This window comes from Arctopsyche grandis, chromosome 6 (genome assembly GCF_051622035.1).
Source record: "Arctopsyche grandis isolate Sample6627 chromosome 6, ASM5162203v2, whole genome shotgun sequence".
Lineage (NCBI taxonomy): Eukaryota > Metazoa > Arthropoda > Insecta > Trichoptera > Hydropsychidae > Arctopsyche > Arctopsyche grandis.
The window spans coordinates 15,847,370-15,866,638 of record NC_135360.1 but is presented as its reverse complement, the minus strand read 5'-3'; the positions used below and the strand labels follow the sequence as shown (position 1 = coordinate 15,866,638).

The 19,269-nt window shown below is 33.0% G+C and overlaps 1 protein-coding gene across 2 annotated transcripts in view; it reads right to left on the bottom strand.

The window, feature by feature from the left end:
- Pkc53E (Protein C kinase 53E) overlaps positions 1-19,269 on the bottom strand; it is a 180,482-nt gene that overhangs the window by 15,950 nt on the left and 145,263 nt on the right. For both annotated transcript variants that reach the window (XM_077433173.1, XM_077433174.1), the window contains exon 3: positions 7,201-7,283. In XM_077433173.1, coding sequence (XP_077289299.1) covers positions 7,201-7,283 — 83 coding nt within the window. The remainder of the gene's footprint in view (positions 1-7,200; positions 7,284-19,269) is intronic.

The following is a 19,269-nucleotide window of genomic DNA, read 5'->3' as shown; positions in this document are numbered from 1 at the left end:
TAGTGTTATCATGGAAAAGGTTTTTGTCTCTATTATATCTCCTACGTATGGATGCGAAACTTGAACATCCAAACTTGCATTCAAAGAAGTATGGAATGCACCATAAACAGAATACATGGGTAAGAAGTATGACAAGGGTAGTTTATATAGTGAAAACAGATTAAAATGACAAAGGGCGGGTCACGTAGCTAGAAGAATGGACAATAAATGGACGAAAGAAGTACTCAAATGGTACCCAAGAGAATGGTAAAGGCTGCAAGGAACGCCACAAGGGAAAAGGGTCGATGCAATTAGAAAAATGTGTGGAATGATATGGATGGGAGTAAGGGTGCAAACACGCAGAAAGGCACGCATCATGTGTTTGTTTTTAGATAGTTTTGTACATGTAAAAAAAATGCTAGTACGCATAATCTTAGGGGGCAAATTGATTACAACTGGGGCAAAATTAATTACAACTGGGGAAACTTGTTGGAAGTCTTTTGCGTTTGTATAGTTTATAATTTACTAGTTGATTTGTATTCGATTATGAATGACCTAAAACGCCAGTTGGAATATATTACAACTGAAAATACACGTCGACTGTAACATATGTATGTACATACATATATATCAATCAATAAAGTGCATACGAATCGATGTTTGCTAGTATAGTTTTGATGATATAATATGTACATACATATATATGTATAAGAAAATATAAGGCTTACTCCTGTTCTAAAAGGTATACAAAAGTATCGACCGCACTTCGATACTTTTGAAAGTATCGAAAGTTTTCAAAGGAAAACTTGAGACAAAATTAAACTCAGGAACGCAACCTAAAAATTTACGAGAATTGCAAAAGTTATTGTTATTTGATTCCAAAAACAATTGATAGTAATTTGTTAATCGACTCTGGTTTTTATTAAATAAACAATGATATTGTAATCTGAAAATAGTCAGGCCTTCCAGTCTCTTCCTGCATCATCAAATGTGGTATCCAACATCCACCACATTTTAAGTTAATTTAATCCACATTTCGTGTTCACATAGTGAACCGTGCAGTTCTTAAATTAGTCATATTGAAAATGCGTCAATTGAAATGCCTTTTTATTATCCCAAAAAATCAATTCCGACAACCATTTAGAGGCATCAAATTGACCCAAGCTTTGTACCTACTCCTTAATCGAAACGCTCAGCTAAAAAGCAACTCATACAAAACGCGATCGATGAAAAATTCAACACATAATGAATTGATGGTATATATATATATATATATATATATATATATATATATATATATATATATATATATATATATATATATATATATATATATATATATATATATATATATATACATACATGTATATATAATCACACACAGACAGACACAAACACACCCATTATATTTAAATTATTGAGTGTAACATTGAAAAAATGTTGAGAGCTTGCGAATTTGTCATACATGTACAAAAGCAGTACAATTTCCATACAATAATGAAATATTTACACAGTAATGTTATAAAATAAAATTTTTCACGAAGTGATAACATAGTCTTGACCTTTTCATTTCGAGCCGGTTATACTGAGAGATCATCAATTTAAGTAAGCGATTTTCTCGATAAACGCGCGTGAATTCGGCAATGGAAAGTAGATCGATTTTCACACCATAGGTAGACTTATACGTCGAAGAAACGTGAAAAATCGCACGCGTCCCCAATAGAAAGAATAGATAGGGATGGAGGTAAAGGTAAAAGGGAGCAGATTCAATTAGGCTAATGTGCTTTCGTTAAACGTTTTCGTATAAAAAAATGTATAAAATAAAATAAGGCATATGTTATGCAAGTCGTGGCAGCCACCCATAAAATTAACATTGTGTTTAAATAAACACGAGCTATTTCGGTTGCGGTTCAATGGGCATAATACAAACGCCATTCGTGACGTGAACGTCAAAGATTCTGAATCTATTTTTACACGATTGCCATCCATCTGTCAGAAGATGGTTGAATATGCATGTATGTACATATGTAGATATGTATGTGTATTCTGTAGTACGCGATGTGGGCATTTCATTTTATTTCATGAAAAACAAACGTATAAGTAAAATATTTATTTACATATATCTAAAAATGTTTTGTGATATTTTCTATTTTTAAAAAGGATCATTTTTTTAAATGGCGTGCTTGATATATCCCCATTCCATACCTGATAAGCTCGTTTGAGATATGCCGAGTATAAAAAATACATACATAATTTTAATATTCCGAGATTTATTTAAGGAAAGTTGCAAGTAAGCGTATTCGGCTATTGATTGGAAATTTTACTAAAAATATATATTTTTATTAGATAGCAGAAGAACATTTTTTACAACTGCGGTTTACTATGCAAAAATTGGTAGCAATTAAATCATTTCAATATATGGGATAAACATTTATTTTTTAATCAAATTAAATATCTCTCAAATTGAGATAAAAAGAGGTGGCGAATTCGGAACCGTTTCAACAATGAAATCAGATAAATTGGCAAACTGTGATAGGAAACGATTGATCTGGAGTCACATACATATATCAAATGTCTGGCAAGCAATACTATTATTATTATTATTATTATTATTATTATTATTATTTATTATTATTAGACTTATTTATTATTATTTATTTATTATAATTATTATTATTTATTATTATTATTATTTATTATTATTATTATTTATTATCAGTAATATTTATATATTTACTTATGTATTTATTTATTTATTTTTTGTTTACTATATTTTTCAATACTTTTTTTTTTTTATTATCTATATATTATTTATATGGGCGTTGGGGATTGCACTATTCTCCTCATCGTCTGGAATAAAAGCTATTATTATTATTATTATTATTAATACCGCTAGACCAGGGCTCTAACCCGTGACTACTCAGTTGTAACCATTATATTAGCGAGCTATGCTACTGGTGAGCATACCCAACATAAAAGGTCGGTGGTTGCGTTAAGTCTAACCACCGAGGGGTTCCCGGGTTTAATCGCCGGGTTGACCTCGATTGAAGAGAATTTATTCGGAGTATTTCTGCAGTGCTGATGGTCAGACTTGAATATTTGTGACTCCAAGTCGTTCGTTTCCTATCAAAGTTCGCCAATTTATCTGATTTCATTGTTGAAACGGTTCCTTATAAAATTAACAAAACCATCTTACCAAATATTTGTCTATGATTCCAAATTTCAAATCTATAAATTTATATATGTACTATTGTAATACCATAGGTGTCGCTTTGGGGAAAAACCCATAATATATTATATATATATATATATATATATATATATATATATATATATATATATATATATATATATATATATATATATATATATATATATATATAAGTACGTACATGCATAGTAAATTAAAAATTAATAAATTGTTAGAAAAGTGTAAGAAAAATACAATTATAAAGGGTCTCAGGTTCTATAGCCTAACTATCACTTCCAATTTGATCGATTAGCATGTAATATAAAGGTAAATTTCGTACCCAATTTACAGATAGTACGTGTGCTAAATACATTTTTGATGAAGTTCTATAAAAGCTTCTCAACGTGGATAATCTTGAAAGTGGCTAGACAAACAGTATTGTAAAAAAAAAAGATATACCGTAGAACGATAAAAAAATATGAATCCAGAAATCGCAAGGATGATAATGCAGAAACGATAATCTCACTTACTGCGTATTATATGTAGAAAATAGAAAAACGGCTTTAGTGGATGAATTCGGCTACATATGCATGTAAGCACGACTTTCAATAAGAAAACATACATAAAAGCATAAACCGATAGATACGAGTATCAGACGATTTTCCCAAAAGCAAAAAAAAAAAAATGCAAACTACACATTCGATACCATTAAGCTTTCGATAGATACTACTGAACGAAGAGTTCGCATTTTTGCCCGTTTCTTTTTAAGGCCGAAAACTTACCATACCGCTAGAATATTTTCACGATATTTCCAAAAACTATATACGAATAACCGTTTTGATATTTTTCGAAGAGAAAAATACACTCCCACTAAAACAAATGGACCTTTTCCAGTGCGGGACGACTCGATCCGATGAAGTTGTGAAAAGAAAAAAAAAACCGACAATATCTCATCGCATTTGATAGATGTTTTTATTGGACGAAGACAAACTGTGTACTGAGCCGCTTACGAACTCGCATAAAATAACTATTTTCATTCGCGAAATCCAGTTGTTATATTAGACAGTTATTGTGCGGTTTTAGCGTTGGTGTATTTGAACGGGATATATTTTTTTTTCGGTACACTCCGATGAACACAGGATCGTACATGACCCAATTATATATGTATGAATGTATATACGATGAGTGCAACCTGGTTGCTATTTTTAAAAATCCCGCATGCAAAAAGATACTGCTGATATCGGCATATTCAGCGGTCATAATTGGAACGAGCGCTTACATTTGTACGAGTTATAGAGGTAGGGAAATCGTAATAAAATAAAAATACGAACGTTGAAAGCTTTCACTTTTTTTTTAGTTATTAATTGATCACTATTCAGCATAACTATTACTAGCGCAATATCTCGTTTTTAGAGTACAAAGGTGATAACTACAAAATTTGCCAAAATTGAGTTATGAATGTTGTTTCGTTTTTGTTTTCATATCCTATCAAATCAAAATGGCAGCTTTTACAAATAAAATCTTATTTTTTGGCAAAAGAAAGTACAAAGCTATGTCCTATCCAAAACCACCCATTTAAGTGTCAACGGACAAAACATTACTAAATATGTCGATATAAAATAAAATTCAATGGAAAAATTAGCATGTTATATTCAGGTCCATTAATGTATCTACAATAAAGAAAATTCTTGCACAAGTGGAAATATCGCTATTATAATGTCTACGAGCGTGTCACATACATACATATGTAAATGTAGCTATGTATGAACGAAACCATATAAAATGTACGAAACAATTGGGTTTTGCGGAAATTTCATTTGGTTTTGAAATTCAGAGCATTGTATATTCACTGCACAAAGAGGTGTTGCAAAACGGTCAATGTGACACACTGAATCTGATAGCTTTTAAATTAGAGTAGAGATTCGAAAGTATGATTTATTAAATAAAACAATATGTATGAAGTTGCATACCATTTGTAATTTTATTTATATTACATAAATAAAATTATAATTAAATAAATATTATGTAATATAAATAAAATTACAATTAAATAAATAATTGTCAGTTCATAAATAAAATTACAGTGAATTAAAAAAAAAAAATTGTCAGTTCCAAAGCAAAATTTAATGTACCTATATATTTTTAAAAGACTATGTATTCCCTAGTTAAATTATCCTATAGTAGAAGAATACTTTCGACAATTCATTCGGAGAAAATATATCACACATACATACATATCGGGACATTGAAAACATGCTGTCAATGCTTGAATGCTGGATTTTAACAGCACCGATTGGAACACAGGACTGTTAAATTTATGAAAAATAGGGCATTCCATTTAGGAATCAAATGGTCCCTTTATGAAGCTTTATTTAGACACTGTAAAAGTTGGTCAGTGAAATTATAATTTCATGTACAGTGAAATTATAATTTCTGATGTACAGTGAAATTATAATTTCACTGATGTTTCAGTGAAATCATATCCAATTACATTTTCACTGGCCCCTATTCGTGAAATTATAATTTTTGACAATTGGTTGATAGTGCGTCACCGACACACATCACGCCACCCCACGTCAGAAAATTCTCATGGTCCACTATCTGTTTCGATTTGTTTTTTTTTTTGATGCCGTATGTGTGGGATTGGATGCAGAAGGAAACATATTATAATATCTTAACAGCCAACACTTATTTATTTAAAGTTAGGGTTGGTAGTACGTTGTAAATTGAACGCATGGTGCATTAGCATTCGAATTACAAATTCACTGACATTGAGCAGTGAATTTGTAATTTTATTGTTACATCCGTATCCACTGCTCGAGTCATTGAAATTATAATCTCACTAGTAAAATTATAATTTCACTGACAATAACAGTTTCACTGTAACGTATGCACTGAATATCGAAAAACTTTTGTTGGAAGAAACTTTGATAGAAGTATCGGAAGTAAACGTAAAATATTCGGAATATGAATCCTCTAAAACTCAAATAAAAGTGTACTTTCACTGCCAGTATGAAATCACTGCACCATATACATAACAAATTTAAATATTAGGAACTAAACAAAAATTCTATTTCATCCCATACGACCCACCAAAGTTTCAATTATGTATCTACATATATTTGCTTCTATTACACATCATTAAATTTTATCCATGCGATAATTTCGTATCGTAAATTACGTTTTATACACTCGAACATTGCTTTTATTAGTTGCGGTTAGGAATAGGACCTTCGTCTGAAACTTTGCCTGTCTGTCGACTATGAAGAAACTTTAAATTAGCTTTAGAGAGCGAGCTTTTAAGCTCAGTTTTCAACTAAACACAACCACGTTCTAGAACACGCGACAATTACTTTATAAAGGTGTTGCTCTCGCAGATCGTCGATATATTAAATTAAAAACATCTAACTTCCCACTGCCGAGTTTATTAAGTGAATCAATGGCACGGATAATATTGTATGGGTGGAAAATTGCATCAATTCTTGTTTGCTTAAGCAAAATATGCATTTAAAAAACTTTCCGTATGATTACTTCAGCTGCATCCCGTTCGACAAAATGCAAACATGCAATTATAACTTCGTGTACGTTTTAAAAGCTACATATTCATAGAATAGGAATATAATACCTGTACATATTCATACAGATCAAATTCGCAAGTCTCTCTCATTTTACCATGATAATATACATACACGTGTGTAACTAATCAAAACTAAAAACATTGAATACGACAACATAAACACGTAGAACAAATAATAATAAAAAATACAGTGTAGTTTTTTTTTCAATTTAAACTCGGTGGTATATATGTATTTGTGCTCGACTGGCCATACTAGTGAGTAAAATTCAGTATACACACACTGCATTTTCACATACATATGGACAATCACTAATTGTATGTTAAATTGCACGATGATGATGATGATGATGATGATAATGGAGGCGATGATAGGTATGCGATAAATATATGTTTGTATTTGAAATGTATTCTGTCTCTTGTGAATTATGTAGGTTTTGAATAATGCAATACTTACGTCCGAGTCAGCCCCCTTGTCTGCTCCTGGGCACGTGAAGGTTACATATTCGTGACATCTTTTGTGCACTACGAAGCTGCATACTGAAAATAAATAAATAAATACACTGTAAGCGAATTAAAATAATACATATGCAAATTTTCAGAATAGCACAACGTCGGAGACCCGCAGAAAAATATTCAAATGAAAGCAAAATATGTTTTATGCTCAAGTAACGTATGTAAATTTTCAACATTCGTCGAGATGACATATTCAAAACGGCATCTTGAATATGAAATAATACATATTTAATATATAAGGAACAAATATATAATATGGGATGTAAAAAAATACACGCCTACACATTGTAGGCTACATTGTATAATATTGAACATGTGACAAACCCAGGCCGGATAACGTATTACAAAAGTTAACTGAATAAATCGCGTGACGCATTATCCAATTAGGTACCCGTTTTCTTCTCGAGTAAATGTCGCTTAATAGAAACCCGATTCTGTTCAATAATTGCATAATATATCTAGCTTCAACTAGGAATTATAAAACATGCATCTAAGAAAGTCCGACTTGAAAATTTTTAGATCACCGTTGAAAGAATCAAAATTACAAACACATTTTTAAAACACACAATGTCACATTATTTTCATTCACTGATATGTATGTATGTTGTAGATGTTAGATTCTGACTTTATAGGTATTTTATATTTTGGCTATGGTGCCATTACAGGTTGTCCCAAAGCGTATGTTTAATTACACTTTAATTACATTAAGCATTTATTTCTTGAAGACGTATAAAAAAAATACTGGAGCGGAGAATAATCAATCTATACTAAGATTGACCCACTAAATTCGAATATGACAATGATTTTTGTTGAATTCTTCTCGTTTTTGAGATATACGTGTTTAAAAAAAGCTGCAAAAGGCAAAAATCTGTATAAATTATGCATTTTTTAATCGCTTATATCTCATAAAACAGAAGAAGGAAACAAATATCATGGTCATATTCGAATTTAGTAGATCAAACTTAGTACATATGTATATGTAGATTGATTATTCTCTGCTCCAGTAATTTTTTTGTTGCTCAGTGTAATTAAACATACGCCTTCACGAAATGAAAATAATATACACAAGTATGTATGTACGTATTCATATGTAAGAAAAATCAAGCGGTAAGAAAACACAAAGAAAATTGAATATATGCTATACGTGGAAAATCTGGATTTTCCATGTATATAAATCATATCAAGTTTGCTCACCCCAAATATAAATCAATCAAATAAGTATTACCAAAGCATACATATGTACATGCATATGCATGTATGTAAATGAAATATGAATAGATTGATGTATATATTGAAAATCTTGCAATTTCGAATCTTTGTAGAGGGATGAAGCGAGGCGTTAAATAAACGTGTCGGTGTGTACGGTTCCGGAGCTTTAACGGTTCCGGTTCCACGTGGAATTTGTAATTAGAGCCGGGACCAGGTTAAATTATGCACGCGTATCGGCACACGAGATCTACCCACGAAACATGTGGACTATACACGAAATATTTTATAACATATACGTACATACTAAGATATACATAGGTATGTATGTACATGTTTAGGTAATATGTATGTACTTGAATTAATAGAACGACGACAGTGACGAGACTTTGACATCGCAAAATGGAAAATTCTGTCGGGAAAAATGTGAACAAAAAGTTCTATACATATTTGATATTATAAGACATTGTCATAGTGTGTATTGAACACAAAATATAAACATTTTATGCATATCACATATCAGATATGCCGCAAATGGTAAGTTTTAGATAGCGAAGATAATAATATTATATGTAGGTAAAAGGTGAAATAATAGATTGCAAAAAATAAATGTATCCACTGCGTCATCATATTGAGTGTTGTGTGTATTAGTTACAGATTTTTATGATGTATTGAGTTAATCAAAATAAATTAATATCGAGAGTAATTCGACGCAGCCTGCAAACGAAAAAGTTGTTGATATATGGAGTAGCAGTTGCTGTTAATTAATTCCACTCCTGACGGTAGAACTTTTGTTATTATAGTTTGCTTTAAAGATGCAAACGCCAATTTGTATAAAATGCAACGTTTAAATTTAAAATGATTAAAACTTCCCAACTTCATGAATTTCTCGCAACATTTTACCGATATTAAGTGCAAAGTTTTATGACGAATTTTATTCAGCGAGAAAACGAAACATGTTCAAAGAGAAATATGTAAGCATTTTCTTCGAGAAAAACCCAGCTCGTTTAAATTGTTAAACATCTTGTAAAATAAAACAAAAATTTAATAAGAATTTTTCTACTTAAGGTCAGTTACGAAACAGCAGTAGGAAAAGTACTATTCAGTACATTCTACATAGACACATTCATATGTTCTGTTATGTGTACGTGGCATGATCTATTCAGTGGCATAGACTAGTGATTAGCATAGTATGCTTTCGAGCAGAGTGGTTACGAGTTCGAGTTCCACTACAGTCCCGCTGTTGGCCAGATCTTGGTTTGTGCCTCCAGGTCGATCATTTCTCATCAGAGTTTGCCAATTATTCTGATTTTCATTAAAATAATTTCTGTAAAATTGACATTTCCTTTCCTATCTCTCTTACTAATCTCAAGTTATTCAGCGTCTTGATGTTCGCTAATTTGATTATAAAATACTGCATAAATTTCTCCATTGATGTCACTGTGGATGTTCGTATGAATCCGCATTGTATAAAAATCCTTATGTATATTGATTGATTGTATTGTATCTGCTTAAGTGCACTCGTCGCTTTGGAGCGATCTGCAAATATGAAAATGTAAAATGTCTCGTTCTCGACGTCACTCGTCGTCTTTCGTCGTCTCTCGTCTCTCACTTCACTCGTCTTCACTCGTCTCTCGACGCTCCGTGAGAACGGACGTGCCGAAGACGTACTCTCTGTGCGAGCGCTCATAATACAGCGATACGCCATACCGTCAAAAAACCCACACCTTTTAACATACACCACAAACACCCCCCACAAAACGAACACCAAACGAACACATGTTGGCACCATGCGAGGATCCAACCTGAAAAAGCGAATTAAGAAGACACTGATAACTACAACCGAAGCTCCTCAACCAGGCTGCTCTCAGACCGCTCAGATGGAGACCGAGTGGCAGTTTCCAAAACATACGGCAAAGAACGTGAAAGATGTTGCTCCTGAATTTAAAATTCAGGAGAAAAACAAATTTGAAGGGCTCTTGGAAGTTTCCGATGTCCCCAGAAGCGGTGGAAGAATCCCGCCCATCATCATGACAGCTACTGGCACTCACGGCAGCATGATCGAGTCGATCAAGAAGTTTATAAAAGACTTCACAATGACTTACATTGGTCAAAATAATGTCAAGATACAATGTAAAAGTCTTGAAGACTTTAAAAAACTTCGGGATGGATTGACACCAGACCGACAATTCCATACCTTTTCCAGGAAGGAGGAAAAGGAAATAAAAAGTGTCGTACGTGGCTTGCCGAAATTGCCGGAAGCTGATATTAAAGATGACATCATCAGACAGGGATTCCCTGTAACCAAAGTCATACAGATGAAGACGAAGGAGCCTAGGAGCAACGCCACCGAGCTATACTTGGTGTTCTTCGAGCCATCGGTATCGGCAAAGAAGATTAAAGAAATCCGGTACATCTGTTACACAAAGGTCAGTGTCGTTAAATATACTAGTAAATCACAAAATATTACTCAATGTTTCAGATGCCAAGAATATGGACACGCTGCGAAAAACTGCAATCGGCAGGCCAAGTGCGTCAAATGTGCCGGCACTCACCTCACCGCACAATGCAATCAAGGAATAGTTACCCCTGCTGTCTGCTCAGGCTGTTCAGGATCTCACCCCGCTAACTTCAAAGACTGTCCAAAAAGACAGAGCTATCTGAAAATGCTGGAATCGAGGAAGAATCGAGCATCAATTGTCAAAGCCAACCCTTGGAAACTCCCAGTGGCGCAGCCACAAAATATCCCGGTCGTTAACGATCATAACTTCCCAAAGCTACCGACCATTAAAACTCCTTCACCAAATATCCCAAATATCCCTAAAAAACCCCACCAACCAACCAATCCCAACATTCAACCAACAACAGACCTAACTTCCATGGCGTCTATGACGAAGATGTTGAAGATCCTCCAGGAGATTCGTGCCAAGGCCAGCGGTTGCACCGACAAACTAGAGCTGGCACTCATGCTTGTCGAATATCTCGATATCTTTGATTAAAGGGAGGCGACTGAACATTCTAGCTTGGAATGCTCGTGGACTTAAGAATAAGATTGACGAACTAGAGTCGGCGATCGGTGAGTACTGTGTTGACATAGTTTTAATCTCCGAGACCTTCTTAAAACCTCATATCCGTATTAACCTACCTAACTTTAACTGCTATCGCGAAGACCGAGAACAGCATGGAGGGGGAGTTGCCATTTTTATAAAATCGTCAATTAAACATTGTCGCGTAATAACCCCGCCACTAAAAAATTTAGAACTAACCGCCATCGAACTAACAATTAACAACACCCGTCACATAGTAGCATCCGCTTACAATCCTCCCCAAAAACGATTATTGGCATCCGATCTTAACAAAATATTTAACATTGGTAGTTCGGTAGTGGTAGCTGGTGACTTTAATGCCAAACATCCGTTATGGAGTTGCGTAAACACTGACCAACAAGGCACAACTCTTTTTAAATACATTCAACTAACAGATACAATCTTACTTCATCCGGATACATACACACACTATCCCACAAATAACTCACAACCATCCACACTAGATATTGTCCTCGTCAAAAACTGCCCAAAAATATCGACACCAAATGCCCTTCAAACCCTGTCGTCTGATCATCTCCCGATAATCTTCTCAATCGACGGGAAACCCGAGGAAATCATCAAGCATAGTTGGGATTACGGGAGAGCTAGCTGGCGAGAGTTCAAGTCGTACATAAATGACCAAACCATTCTAACTTCTACCACACTCACAAACAAAACCGAAATCGACAGCTCCATAATACACCTAACGGAATCAATAACTCGATCCAAACACCTTCACATACCTAAGACACAATACATTGAACACAAATTAGAGATAACTGACTTTGTTGCAAATCTAATTAAAAGTAAAAATAAACTCCGTAAAATTTGGCAAACATCAAAAAATCCAGCATTGAAAACATTAATTAATAAGCTCACATATCAAATTAAAATTAGAATCAAAGAAATCAAAAATGAAGCTTGGTCTAAAAAATTAGAAAAATTGAGCTCAGTTGATGGCTCTCTATGGAAATTAGCTAAAGCGATTCGCAGGACAAAAAACTCGATTCCTCCATTAGATGATGCAGGAATCTCAGTGACGCGTGATTGCGACAAAGCAGAACTATTATCAAAATCCTTCCAAAAACATCACACACTCACACAACATTACAATCACATACCAACGCATAATAAAGTCAACCGGTCCATTAAAATCATCACAAAAACTCCCACTAACAGTACTAAAAATATAAAATTGGTGCATCCGTGTGAAATCCAAAATATAATACGTAATTTAAAAAATAAAAAGGCACCTGGGCGAGATTCAATAGATAACATCACAATCAAACAACTTCCATTTAAAGCTTTAGTCCCACTATCTAAAATATTCAACGCATGTTTACTCACCGGGTATTTCCCAGAATACTGGAAAACAGCCAACGTAATTCCCATACTTAAGCCCGATAAAAGCTCAAAAAACCCGGCCAATTATCGACCCATTAGCTTACTTTGCACGCTTTCAAAAATTCTGGAAAAAATAATCTACACACGTTTACTTAAAGTCGTAAATAAGAAATTAATAAATGAACAATTTGGATTTCGCACTGGACATTCCACGACCCAACAACTAACAAGACTAACTGAACACGTGACGAAGAACTTTAATATGAAGAGAAGTACCGGAATGGTATGTCTCGACATAGAAAAGGCCTTCGACACGGTTTGGCACGATGGACTCATTCATAAGCTCCTTATTAACAAAATACCAAACTACCTAATTCTCATCATCAAATCGTACTTAACTCGTAGAAAGCTAGTGGTTAGCGTAAATAATGAATTATCGTCTCCAAAAATAATCGCAGCTGGCGTTCCGCAGGGGAGCTTGCTTGGCCCACTCTTGTTCTCCATATATATAAATGACATACCTATTCCAAAAAACTGTCACATAGCCCTATATGCAGATGATACAGCTTGCTTCACAAGTAGCAAAAAACCAGACACTATTCTTAAAAATCTTGAATTTGCAATTAAAACAATGACTGAACACTTCACTAAGTGGAAAATTCAAATTAATCAAACCAAAACAGACGCCATATTCTTTAGTGTTAGAAAACATAAGCCAAGTTCAGATCTGAAAATCCCCTCTGGAGAAAGTCTGAAATGGCAGTCAGTAATAAAATATTTAGGAGTAACGTTTGATAAAAGAATGAGATGGGCACCTCACATTGAGGCAGCGAAATGCAAGGCGATGCGGGGTATATCCTCAATATATCCAATATTTAATCGCCATAGTTCTTTATCAACGCTAAATAAAATAAAATTATATCGCGCGCTCATATTACCATTATTAACCTATGCTTCACCTGTATGGAATAACGCCTCGAATACTAACCTTTCCAAGCTCCAAGTAATACAAAATAAATCCCTTAAAATAATTTATAATACACCCATATATACTAACCTGAAAAAACTGCATGCTATATATAATAATCCGTTTGTTACAGACATTACTAACAAACTAACCAGTAGATTCTATGAAAGAATCACTAATAACCATACTAACACACTTGTGAAGAGTCTCGGTGATTACAATAAAATGTCTATACCCTTCAGGTATAAACACAGATTACCTAAACACAATCTGCTTTAGGTCATCGACTTTAGATAGTCTTTAATTAATATTATGTATTAGATGTATTATGAACATTTATAAGGATTGTAAATAGGTTTTTGAGCTCTTTTTCCTATTATGATTTAGATTAACATTAGAATAATATAATACTGTGATTACTAACCAAATTAAATTAAAATTGTAAAATAGAAAATGATCAGTAGATCAGTAGCTATTAAAATAGATATAAGATGTATTGTGAACATAATTTCGTAATAATAAAAAGCATTTAAAAATCAAAAAAATCAAAATGTAAAATGTATATAGCGATAAATGTCACCGAAACGTATCGAGCAGAACCGGTTTTCTATGGACACTGAGAAAATATTCACGCATAACGTGACGGCATGGTGATGAGTGCACCCGTGCTAACGAAAGTGCTGTCAATATTGCATATGAATATTTTTGAAAACGTCACACTGTGACAATATCGACTCGACGCAAGCAATATTGCGCCATATCGTCGAGTTTTTTAATGTATGTATATGTAAGCCGATCTTACCTTGCACTCGTCCAAAACAAATATGAACGTTCTGAAAACGGACGGTGCTGTTTGGAATAAATAGACGAAGTCTTTTTCGTGCAGCGTTGTGCCGAGCTTTTGACGCGCAAAGCTGGATAATATAAACGCACCTTTAAGAGCATTTTTTGCAATACTCAATTGAATACACGTATTTCGTCAGTAATAAATATTATTTCCCTTTATATGTAACAAAAAGGGGTTTAAATCGCCTCAATGCTAAGCTTTTACACAAAAGTTTATAAAATCTAAATTGTAATTTGCATATACTATTTGGAACATTGATTTTTAAATGATATTATACATATGTATTAAGTGTTCAAAGAAGAATTTCAAAAATGCCTTCCAAACTTTCAAAAGATCGCTTTCATTCAATATGAGATTGAAAAGACCCAATCTCTCTCCAAATTGGAGACGAGAAGGATGAGAGGCAATATATTTAATTGAAGTTTACAAATTATCAATAACCAAACGTTTAAGAAAAGCACTCATCTCAGACTCCAAAAAGACATTTCTTACAAAAAAATTAGAGAATCTTTATTTTTAAATAGAGTGGATAAAATTTGGGAAAATTTTGTTTCGCAAAATAACGGCTGTCTGAAATAAAAGATATTTTTTTACCAGTTTTTTTGACTTTTCCGAATATTAAAAAAATAGTATAAATTGAAATTGTTATAGTTTTAGTTAGTGCGATAGAGTAATGTATAGAGAAAGTTCACACCAAATTTATATTAAATAATTTTATTTTGAATAATCCTCTAAGGCAGCGGTTTCCAAACTGGGAGGCGCGCCTCCCTGGGGAGGCGCGGACTACTGCCAGGGGAGGCGCCAAAACTTTTTAATAAAAAAATAATTTTCTAAGGGTGCTTAGAAAAAATTGCCCGAGGGCGCCATTGGGCCGGCCGGCACTGTTTGTAACGTCTTATTTATGCGAAACGGGCTTTTCGGCACTAGCTGCAATGAAAACCAAATATCGAACCAGGTTAATAGTCGAAAAGGAGTTACGAGTGGCACTCTCCATATTGCCCCCAAGATTTGATAAACTTTGTGCCAGTAAATAGTTTAATTAGTAATTTAATATAAAAATAAATATACGTGTTCGTATAAATTTATGTTATAGCAAAACCTTTTTATTATTCTGTCTATTGTAGTGTTCAGTATTTTTTTTTAAAATAAAGGTTCATTATTTAAAACGTCTCTATATTATTATATCTATTAAAAAATAAAAAGTAGGGAGGCGCGGAAAAAAAATTTTTTTTTAGGGAGGCGTAGTAGCATAAAGTTTGGAAACCGCTGCTCTAAGGACATAATCTTAAAGCTTTAAGCTTTGAAAATATGAAGAAAAAAAATCGATTTTTTCAAATTTCTAGACTAGAATACCCCCTTAACCTAACTTCCCATGTGTCTCGATTAGAGAAAAAAAAGCAAATATTCTCGACCCTAGAATATTTGCATTTTTTTGCAAAAATTAACCACTCACCTATGCTCACCTATACATATATTAAATGTTATTAACACAAAACAACAAAACTTTCCAGAACTTCGAAAGCGTGCAGCGAAAACAAGCGTGCGCTCAGTGGTGTTGCTAACGCAATAATACGGACATGACCCTAAAGAGATTTGACCATAGACAAAAATTTAATCTTAAAAATAATTAATTTTACATTTTTTTGTTATTTTAGCATCTATTCACATATTTTACGAATTTAGCATCTATTCCTAATTTTACCATTTATAGCAAAATGCCCAAAATACGAGGCTCTACATATGGAGTATGTTATTGACCTCTGTGTATCACTTTTAGCTGCGAAATATAACACAATTAGAGGAGAATTGTTACATTAGTGCATTCCAGACATTTTACAGTCCTGTCATGAAAAGTACGATTATATAAAACTCGCATTATATTAAGTATACATATGTATATGCAAATATACATACAATGCATGAGTAAAAAATTTAATGCAATAAAATGTTTAATTTAGAAGTCGACGTTGAATTTATATCGAGTTACATTTGCGAGTAACGTCATGGTAAGAAGACGTCCACATTTTGTTCGGGAAAATTTTCAACACTTTCAGATTAAATGTGATGGTTGGTGTGAGACGAAATGGTGGCATCCTCGGGAAACGGTTTTGGTAATATTACACAAATTTAGTGGATCGTAAACTACCCAGATTACGAGAGGAACGTAAAACGGGCTGCGCCGTATTGACGACATGCCCTACAAACCAGAAAAGGAATGTAAAAATTCAACGTAATTCACTCCAAATGGCGAATTTAAATAATTCATTGTCTTAAACGACTCTGCGAAGAGTCACAGTAATTACACTTAATTTAGAAGACGAATCTTAGGATGGGTCCACTCGACAACATTCGAGCATACTTGGTTTAAAGGGAAACCGAATTGAATGTTGTAGAAATGTTGAAACAGCATCAGGGAAATATAAGACAGCTTCAATAAAATAATAAGAAACCTTTAAAAGGATTCGAATATAATTGCACTTTAAAGATCTAAAAACATTTATGAAGTGCAAGATACAACGATTACAAAGAAATCGTTATGAATAATATGAACAATAAAATAAAAAGTCCTATTTGAGATTTTCGTAGAACAACGTATCCAGTATATACATATAAATCGTTTCAATTGCCAATTAGCATTTGAATTCAACATGGAATTTTGGCGAAAATTGTTGGACTGTTTACTGTCAATCAACTATACACGTCTGGTGTCTCTAATGATGATCTTTAAACGCTCCAATTAGACATAATAACTGCAATCATCGTTAAACCATTCAACGTTATTAGAGGGATGGACGATCATCGTTTTAGCGAAATATTAAAGGGGGAGGGAGCCTGACCCACAATATTTATTACGCGGTAGCATAAGGTTTAAATGAGCGTTCAAAAAGTGTACTGACGTGGAATTTTTTTTACTTTCATATAGCTAAGTAGCTACATACACAAAATTGACATACTGAATACTTTCGCTCGAATATGCTGGCTGTGGGTATTATGAAATTGTGAAAACTCTAGATAAATATTTGAACGATAAGGTTACTTCGTTTCAAAGTACATGTATGTATGTATGTAGGTAGAGTTGCAATATTGTTCAGATATGTTCGTTTCGAAAAATGATCAAATGTATTTATGTATGTATCTACCAATTCATATAATCAAATTTATTGAAATTATAAAACAGTATGTAAAAAATCACACGCACGCCACGCGTGATTCGATCATCGAATATAAGTTTGGGGATTTTGAAAACCGCTTAGGGTAGTCTTTAACGAGTAATCGATTCTTTGTGTTTTTTCGCACTCTGTTCTTACTTTGAGCGTGAATAACGCGAAAATAAAATAGATTGGACGTATCTTCACACACAACGTGATTGATGATGAGCTACGAAAAAAAAAGAAATTTAAATATTATAGTACAAAGTGTGGTTAAACGAAACGTGTGGAAACTTTATAGGTAAGTAATTTTTGCACAGATTTTTATTCTAACTGGTGAAAAGTGCTATTGTTAAATGACTTGTCACAAACTGAAAAAATATGAAATTTTTGTAACAACATATTTATGTATCACGCTTCTAATATTTACATATATATTACAAAAACATTCTTATAATGATATTATAAGAATGTTTTTAATTTTTTTAAATATGCAAGTACAATTCAATAACAATCAATATAAAAAATAATCGTAATGGAAATTAAATCTATATTCCGAAACATTTCAGCACCGAATCTCAATGATTAGGATAAAAAAAAATCATTAATGCGAAGAAATAGTAGTCAAAAGTTGAAATCTAAAAATAGAGTTTTGGCACATCTTTCTGGTCACATCCTTGTTCGATAAAACGATAGCTAGCAACATTGAGAATTCGATATTTAAATGCAAATCCACAATAATAATAATAAACAGTAGGATTTTGGTGGAAAGTATGTAGTTCGGAGAAGAAAATCTATGCAAATTGGCCGATTCAAAAAAGGGAACGCCACACATACAAAATAAGATTTTAAGAGATTCAGCGTAAAAAGTGCATTCTATCATAAAATAAATTTGAGCGAACGAGAAAACTTAGAACGTCAACATCTGTATTTATATTTATTTAACATACTAGGGGAAGGCGGCAAAAATGTTAGACCCAAGGGGTTTGACTTATAAATACATACATACATGTATACAAATTAAATGATAAAAAATAGATAAAGAAATTAAAGAAAATACGAAAAGATAAAAAATAGGACAGTAAAATGATAACTAAAAGAAAACGAAAATATAGAAAGAAATTAATATATTGGAAAATAAGTATTATAACAAAAACCCTTTAAGTTTTAGAAATACATCTTCTAGCTTGTTTTTAAAAATATTAAGGTTTTCAGAATTTATTACAATGTTGGAAAGACTAATTCCAAATATTGACCACTCTGTTTGAAAAGAAGGAATCTCTAATAAATTTGTTCGATTTTTCTTTTAGGAGTCTGACAGTGATCTCTAAGATACTGTTGTCATTGAACATAGAATAGTTGTAATGATTATTTAATATTTTAAAGACTTCGATTAAGTCGCCTCTTATTC